At 37.4% G+C, this 8704-nt stretch overlaps 1 protein-coding gene across 1 annotated transcript in view; it reads left to right on the forward strand.

Moving 5' to 3' along the window:
• The first annotated feature begins 267 nt into the window (after window positions 1–267).
• actr2a (actin related protein 2a) overlaps window positions 268–8704 on the forward strand; it is an 8734-nt gene continuing 297 nt past the window's right edge. The window contains exons 1-9 of the mRNA XM_043237413.1: window positions 268–340; window positions 1580–1690; window positions 3425–3640; window positions 3717–3789; window positions 3873–4009; window positions 4210–4359; window positions 4521–4666; window positions 5603–5735; window positions 6636–8704. The exon at window positions 6636–8704 is cut by the window's right edge and continues 297 nt beyond it. Of these exons, the coding sequence (XP_043093348.1) occupies window positions 293–340; window positions 1580–1690; window positions 3425–3640; window positions 3717–3789; window positions 3873–4009; window positions 4210–4359; window positions 4521–4666; window positions 5603–5735; window positions 6636–6806 (1185 nt within the window). The 5' untranslated portion in view covers window positions 268–292 and the 3' untranslated portion in view covers window positions 6807–8704. The remainder of the gene's footprint in view (window positions 341–1579; window positions 1691–3424; window positions 3641–3716; window positions 3790–3872; window positions 4010–4209; window positions 4360–4520; window positions 4667–5602; window positions 5736–6635) is intronic.

The following is an 8704-nucleotide window of genomic DNA, read 5'->3' on the forward strand; positions in this document are numbered from 1 at the left end:
ATTTCGATCAGAAACAAAAATTGCTAAGAGCTTCATTCGAACTACTTTAAAGACCACTCGCTATTTAGATTTTTTCTTGCTCCCTTAAGTTGTATCTCGGCCAAATATCGTCCTATCCTAACCATACATCAATAGAATGCTTATTTATTCAGTATATACCTTTTCGGCTTTAAATTTGAAGCGTCGTGGCGGACTTTTATTTTGAAGAGGTGTGAAGGGCAGGGCGCTGACTTCCGCCTGGCCGAAGACAGCAGGAGCTGAGATCAGGCGGAATCACCGAGTCTGTAGAAACATGGACAGTCAAGGCAGGAAAGTGGTGGTGTGTGACAACGGGACCGGGGTGAGTACGACCGCATGGCTACTACGGCTCGCTCCGGTCTGGATGACGCTTTATTTGGCGGCTGCGTGTGATTTAATGACGGCTTGCAGGAAAAAGATGCAGCGGAACAGGAAGTGATCCGATATCGGCTTATTTCACACTGATTATCTGTGATTTACACACGACCCGTAATGCTGGAAAAGCTCTGGTCGGATGCACGGTAATCATAGATGGGGACTGGTTATAAATAGGTTCGCGTGGGGGCGTTTTGTGGAAGATTCGTGTATGTTTCGACACGGTGGACATTTACGCACATTTCCATCGATATTTTAACGAGGTCTCGTAGCGAGCATGCGTTATTGATGACATTAGGTGTTTATGCCCGTTTGTGTCAATGATGCATGTGTTTTTTCCGCCAGTAAAATAAAAGGTTTAGATGATCTCGGAGTCACTTCCGAGTTTGTAGTGTCACATCTGGCCGAGAGAGGAAGTGACATACGAGGCAAACCATAGAAACGCATTCTTTCACCGTTCTGTCTCTCTCTCTGGTGATGAAACGACAGGGCAAGAAGCTTCAAAGCATGTTGTGGTACACATCCCGCAATACCAAGATATGAGCAAAATACATGTCGAGAAAATCATGACGACTCTGTGAAAAATGTCCAGAACACTATGGGACCTGAACATGCATGACATTGTCATAAAACGTGTTTACATTCATGCAGGTGTACACAAAAGTGCCTGCTTTATTTATATTGTTACCCTAGTGTTTATTTTAAACCGAATACTCAGATATATCAGTGCATTTATTTATGCAGTTATGCATGAAATTTATTTGTTAAATTTACAAATGTATGATTTATCTTTATATATATATGATATGTATATATGTATATATGTATATGTGTATATATATATATATATATATATATATATATATATGTATATATATATATATATATATATATATATATATATATATATATATATATATGTATATGTGTATGTATGTATGTGTGTGTGTGTATATATAATGTATATGTGTATTCATTCATTTAATTTTAGTTTACTAAGGTTATCTGCTTTTGTCTTTTTGTAAGTTATTAATTTAATTTGTTTCTCTTTTTTTGCTTTTATTTGTATATCCGTTTTAGTCATTTTAGTACTTCAACATATTTGCGTTAGTGGCCAAAGCAACCTAAATGTCTGTTCTTTACATTTAACATTTATCGTTAAACTCTCTGTTTTGCTGGTTTTCAGTTTGTGAAGTGTGGATATGCCGGCTCTAATTTCCCCGAGCACATTTTCCCAGCTCTGGTGGGGAGGCCGATCATCCGCTCCACCGCCAAAGTGGGGAACATCGAGATCAAGGTAAAGTTCCCTGAATCTTTCCCTACAGTGACTTGGGCTCCGTCCCAACCTCCCAGTGAGCTGCCTTGCTGGTATACACCCTGCGGGAGTCTCCTAAAGCTGCATGCAGCCCTCACAGGTCGTTTTTAATCACACGGACCTCCATTTATGATGATGCCTTGAGATACTACCCATGTAGGTCGCTCAGTAGATTATGAATTGTCATATTTGGTAACGGGACGTAAATGGCAACTTGAGTAACTTCCTGCTCGGCTTGAACTTCCTGCAGAGTTTCACTGGGGGTGGAGCTGCCGTGAGAGAGCTGACAGGTTCCTCCGAACGAAATATTAGTCCGCTGATGTCATTTCAGTAGAAAAACAGAAATATTGAGAGAGATAATTATAATTGTCAAAAGATTGAAATGTGAGCGTAGTGATGTTTTAACCCTAAACATTAGTTTTAATGCTACATCAATTAGAAATCTGTAGACGGAGGTCTTTCAGCTTGTGAACTATGCAGGTAATTTTATAAAAAATGTTGTTTGAACAGTACACCGTTTCCTAAAAACAATGCATCATATCATGCTGATATTTATTAATATATGAACACAATAAAAGAATAAAATACTGATGTATTATCATCTGATGTTAAAATAGTTACAACAGATCAAGAAATATTTTTTAAATGACAAGACGACAAATTAAGAGAACTAATTTTAAGAAATGTAATTAATACATTTTAAACACAATTATTAATATATATATATATATATATTTTATTAAATTTATTTATTTTTTTGCTCTAATTGCCTATTCTTTCCATATTTGTCTTTCCTTCTTCTGTTACTGTATTGAGGTGCTGTAGGATTATTGGAGGATGGTAAGTGTGTGTGTGTGTGTGTGTGTGTGTGTGTGTGTGTGTGTGTGTGTGTTTATGAGTTTAAACCATGGCGATTCTCTCTTCAAACCCTTTCCGGAGATGCAGAGCTGGTAGCGGTTCGACATGATTATTGTATTAATGTTCAAACTAATCATAACTCTTGTTCTCTCACTAACCACGAAGAAACGCTCTCGCTTGCGTGTGACAGTGTTTGATATTACCCAGAATGCACTGGTCTGAACATGATGGCATGAGTGTGTTGTGTCCGAATAGGACGTACAGGGTTCATGGTTCGTAGAAAACCAGAAAATGTCAGATTAAAAGTGTTTTTAAGACCTGAACAGAATTAACAAAAATAATGATGAATTAAAAACTGAGTGTTGTAGTATTATTGAAATATATATGTAGTATTATAATTTTTTTTGTTTGATTTTATTTTTATACCTTTGTAATTTCTGTTCTATTCCATTAGTTTGCTTTTGTAATTTATTTTATTTTTAAGTAATTTTAGTGTGGAAATTTCAGTTGGCGGTGCAAGATGTCTTTTTGCTTTATCTCAGCTTTATTTCAATTTGCAATTTTAGTTTATACGAATTCAACCCTGACGTGAACACTGCTTGTGTTTTCACTCAACGACTCGCTGTACTTCCAAACGCTTTTATTGATTTTTATTACAGTTCTTGTAATGTTTTTGCTGTCAGATTCAATGAACTCTTCAGTGTGCAAAGTGTATTTCATAAAAAAACGGACTTTTATTTTGAAAATCGTTTTCTTTTCCGGTCGTCTCCAGCTCACATTTAATGTCTCCTTCACCTCGCACAGCGTCAGCTTGAAATGAAAGTGTTATCATTGAGCACCCTGACCTCTGACCCGCAGGACCTGATGGTGGGCGACGAGGCGAGCGAGCTGCGCTCCATGCTGGAGGTGAACTACCCGATGGAGAACGGGATCGTCAGGAACTGGGACGACATGAAGCACCTGTGGGACTACACCTTCGGCCCCGAGAAGCTCAACATCGACTCCCGAAACTGCAAGATCCTGCTCACGGAGCCGCCCATGAACCCCACCAAGAACCGAGAGAAGATCATCGAGGTTTGAGCGCCTTTTGTTCGCTCACGCCGGCGAGGTTTGTGTTTTTGTGGTTTTTGACCCTCTCGTCTCCCTGCAGGTGATGTTCGAGACCTATCAGTTCTCGGGCGTTTATATCGCCATCCAGGCCGTGCTCACTCTGTACGCTCAAGGTAATGATGGGGAAATCAGTCGATGAAGTATGGTGTAAATCATAAAAGTGTCAAATGGGTTCGAATGAGTCGTCTGCGTGCAGGTCTGCTGACGGGAGTCGTGGTGGACTCTGGGGACGGCGTCACTCATATCTGTCCGGTGTACGAAGGTTTTTCTCTTCCTCATCTCACGCGTCGTCTGGACATCGCCGGACGAGACATCACACGCTACCTCATCAAGGTACAGTCTGGGGGCGTGCATTAAAACTCAAATTATTATTATTATTATTATTATTATTAAAAACCATGCAACGCTTCTAATTTTCATGTAGTTGTATGTTTTTGATCTGATATTTGAGTTCTGTTGCAGCTTTACATCAAAGAACAGAGTAGGTTTTAGATGTAGTAGTTGCAGTCTCAATGCCCTCCGTCTCTCTCCAGCTGCTGTTGTTGCGAGGTTACGCCTTCAACCACTCGGCGGACTTCGAGACGGTGAGGATGATGAAGGAGAAGCTGTGCTACGTGGGCTATAACATCGAGCAGGAGCAGAAGCTCGCTCTGGAGACCACCGTGCTGGTGGAGTCCTACACGGTGAGTTCAACGCAATGGAGGTTTATTAACTCGAACCTAGCGAGCATTTAAAGCCGTCATAAACCTTTTAAGAGCTAGCCCGGTGGCCCCTGGCGGACTGGTTCTTGCCACCAGAGGGCGGCGGAGGGCCGTGTTCACTCTGGTTCTCTCTGGGCTTGTAGCTGCCGGACGGTAGGGTGATTAAAGTGGGCGGCGAGCGCTTCGAGGCTCCGGAGGCTCTGTTCCAGCCTCACCTCATTAACGTGGAGGGAGTGGGTGTAGCTGAGCTGCTCTTCAACACCATCCAGGCCGCCGACATCGATACCAGGTAATATATTTCTATCACACATTCAGCATTCATATAGTCATATTATTATACATTTTTTAATATATTATATATATATATATATATATATATATATATATATATATATATATATATATATATATATAATTCATATTATAATAGTATATTATACATATATTATATATATATATATATATATATATATATATATATATATATATATATATATATATATATATATATATATATATATATATATATATATATATATATATATATATAATATATATACACATATGTACACACACACACACTATTATATATGTATATATATATGTATATGTATGTATATATATGTAAAGAACATTCTGTAAAAATGCAACCTTGATATCTTTAATATTTACTTAGTAAGACCTTGTTGAAAAATGAAATCATTAATTGCATAATTAGATTTTGAGGCTTTAACCTGTATGAGACAGAGAGCGTCACGTATATTATATTGCGCTAAATAAAAAAATAATGAAATGCTTATTATAGCAAATTGATCGTGATTATACTAAAGGGATAATAAAATATTATACCTTTTTCTGTTATATATTGTAAAATAATTTAATAATATTTGATCAAATATGATCTCATTTTTCATGCAAATTTGATTCATTTTTAATTATATTAAATACTAAACGATTTATAATTATTTTTCACGTTTTTGTTGCCATCTCATTATTTTTTGTGTATTTGTGTGTGTAATATAGTTTAAAGTGTTATGCAATACATATTTCTTCATCTGTTACATATAAAGTATTTTTTTTTTTTATCTATTGTTTGTCTCAGACTGTGTTTTACAAAGCATCATGTGAAATAAAAAGAAAAAAAACCTGTTTAAATACTAAACATGTAGGTAACTATAATATTGGTCTTATTTGGTATGTGTTTTCCTGTGTGTGTGTCTGTCAGGGCTGAGTTTTACAAGCACATTGTCTTGTCGGGCGGCTCTACGATGTATCCTGGTCTGCCGTCTCGTCTGGAGCGGGAGCTCAAGCAGCTCTACCTGGAGAGAGTGCTGAAGGGAGACGTCGACAAGCTCTCGGTAACTATAACACTTCTTAAACCACAGCTAACCTGTGATACAGACTCGGGTTCAGACCACTAGGTGGTGATATTCACCTCTAACTGACCGTTAGCAACATTGCAATTTCTTCAGCAGTATTTGAGATTATCTGTGGACTGTTGGGCCAGAAATTAACTTCCTTTATTAAGGGGAACTTTCCCTTTTTTGAGAGGGGGTGTTTTTTTGTTTTTTTCCCCCTAAGCATGTAAAAGGTCACTGTGGTGTTTGCAGATGCACTAAACCTTGAATAAAATCTAATCAAATGTTAGCAAATGTTAGAGTAGTTTGTTGGATTTCCAATTTTCAGGGTTGTTATGGTTAATAAAAACAATTCTTTTAAAATTAAACATTAACTGAAATCAGAATAAAAAATTTAATTTACTAATTTAACTTGAACTAAAATAAAAAAATATATAATAATAATAATAATAATAATGAAAAAAATTATGTATGTGTGTATATATGTATGTATGTATATACACGTATGAATTAATATTTATTAACATTAGTAAAAAAAGTTAAAAATACTACTAAAACTAAAAATATTTGTTATGTGTATATATAAATACACATGCATGTATATTTAATTTTTATATATTACATATTTATAATATAAATTTAAATATTTTTTACATTTTCAAAATAAATATATTAAAATATTTTTTTTGTTTATATTTATACACACACACACACACACACACACACACAAATAAAATTCCAAGAATGCAGAAAAACTAAAATAGTATGTTGATACAAATAAAACAACACTGGCAATGTCTAATCTTGCTGTGCATCCGTTTAGAGTTTTATTAGTAATAATTTCATGCATTTTACACCATTGCTGTTTTACTAAATGCGTCTTCACTTCTGCCTCTGTAGAAGTTTAAGATCCGCATCGAGGATCCTCCACGCCGTAAACACATGGTGTTTTTGGGCGGAGCGGTGCTAGCCGACATCATGAAGGACAAAGACAACTTCTGGATGACCAGAGAAGAGTACCAGGAGAAGGGCACACGTGTTCTGGAGAAGCTGGGTGTCACCGTTAGATAAATCACACACACACACATATATATATATATATACACACACACACACACGCATACACGCACATACACACTCCCAGTCACAGGGTGGCATTTTGGCAGCGTAAACACACAGAGGTCTTCTTCAGTTTATGAGGATGTACTTGAGAACAACGGTATTCAAATACTTGAACTTCTTTGCAATCCAAAAAAAAAAAAAAGTGCTTAATGTTTGTACGACATTCCAAATGTAAAGATTCATATCACCGCCGCACAGACAAGAATTGAATGAGATCGAGTGATTCGCTCACGAAACGACTCGTTTATGCTGCCAAAATTAATCCTCAAACGATCCCTCGCGTACCATCATATCATGGCCTGTTTGTTTCGAGTCCCGTCCGTCTCATGACTTTACATTGACCCTAAAAAGAGAGCGAGTGGAGGGACAAAACAACAAAAAGATGTATTTTTAAGAAAAAAAAAACAACCTCTTTGGTAATAAACTTGTTTTTGTAGTAAGAATAAAAACCGCCAATTTGTTAATAAAAAAATTAAAAAAAATGAAGAATATAATCGTGGCCAATAGTATCAAATACAAAGACGTGCTTCTAAAGGCAGACTGCTTTTGCTGCGACGTCTACCTTTTCTTTAACTTCCTGTGATGTCTTTCTCGGTCTTTAATCTCAGCATCTGCGCACTCCATTATTGGATGCCCTGAAAATAGAGAGAGGGAAAAAAAAATGCAGTAGCGACTGGAAATAGCGTTTAACAGAACATCTTAAAAGCTTGTTTTTGTCAAATAAAGTCGCCGAGGATGCTTTGAATGCACTGGTGATCAGTCTCAACGTCTCATTTTAGTCGTGAGAATTGGTATTGGGAAGTCTTTACGCGCAGACTCTCTGTTCACGTCATCCCACCGTCACTTTAAGGGACCTTCATTAGAAAAAAAAGAATAACATCAGATTGCATTTGAAAGGGAAGTGATAGCGTTGTGCCGCATGTTTAGTGTTTAGCCTCGTTCACGCACCTCCGGCTGAAATACGTGTGCTCACTTTTCACTCAAATCCAAGCTTTCTTTAAAGAAAAGCGCACTTTTTTGTATCGTGACATCATTTTCGTGACATTTCGGCGCTGTTGTTTCTAAATTCTCATTACCGTAACGCTTACAAAAAATTGCATTATCATAATGCGAGAAAGTTGCTCGTTTTTATTTCCACGATGCAAAAAAGAAACCTTTTCATCGCCGTGATGCGAAAAAGCATTATTAAAGTAATGCTTTTTTTTTTTTTTAAGTTGTGCAGTAGCTTTGTTGTACCGTCTTTTATGCAGATTTCAATTTAAAGGTAAATAATTGGAGTTGAATACTTGTACCGTAATACTCTGAATGCAACAGTAATGAGAACGCAGTTAGTTTTACAGGACTGTAGGATGATGGGAAGTGAAAAGAGCGGGTGCGTTGTGGTAATGACAATATTGAGAATGAATGTTTGTTTAATGTTATAAAGTAACGTCTCGATGCGGAAAGCTTTATGAAACTAAAAGAGGATGATCAGACGTAACTCTGATTGCTTTCCTTTTTGATTTTGGTGATTTTGGTGACATGCACGTGCGGAGAAGTGGCTATAAAACGTTTAGCCGTTGCCCGCGTGCATCCGTGAGGCTCCACTCCATCGCAACAACCCTTTTCGTCAGCTCATTTATTTAGCGCAGTGGCGTTCGCGTCCCACGTTTTTTTATGGTTTCGCGTTCATGTTTTTTCTTTGCTGTTGGTTGTCATTTTATTTTGGTGTCCTAGCCGAGCTGCATCTAATGGTCTGGGAACGAAGGGCCTCGCTGACGCCCGACGGGCGTTTCAGGGTCAGGCGCTTCATTCCCAGACCGTAGGCACCCGTGATGTAACGGTTTACTGCCTGTTTGTAATATGAA

This window comes from Puntigrus tetrazona, chromosome 1 (genome assembly GCF_018831695.1).
Source record: "Puntigrus tetrazona isolate hp1 chromosome 1, ASM1883169v1, whole genome shotgun sequence".
Lineage (NCBI taxonomy): Eukaryota > Metazoa > Chordata > Actinopteri > Cypriniformes > Cyprinidae > Puntigrus > Puntigrus tetrazona.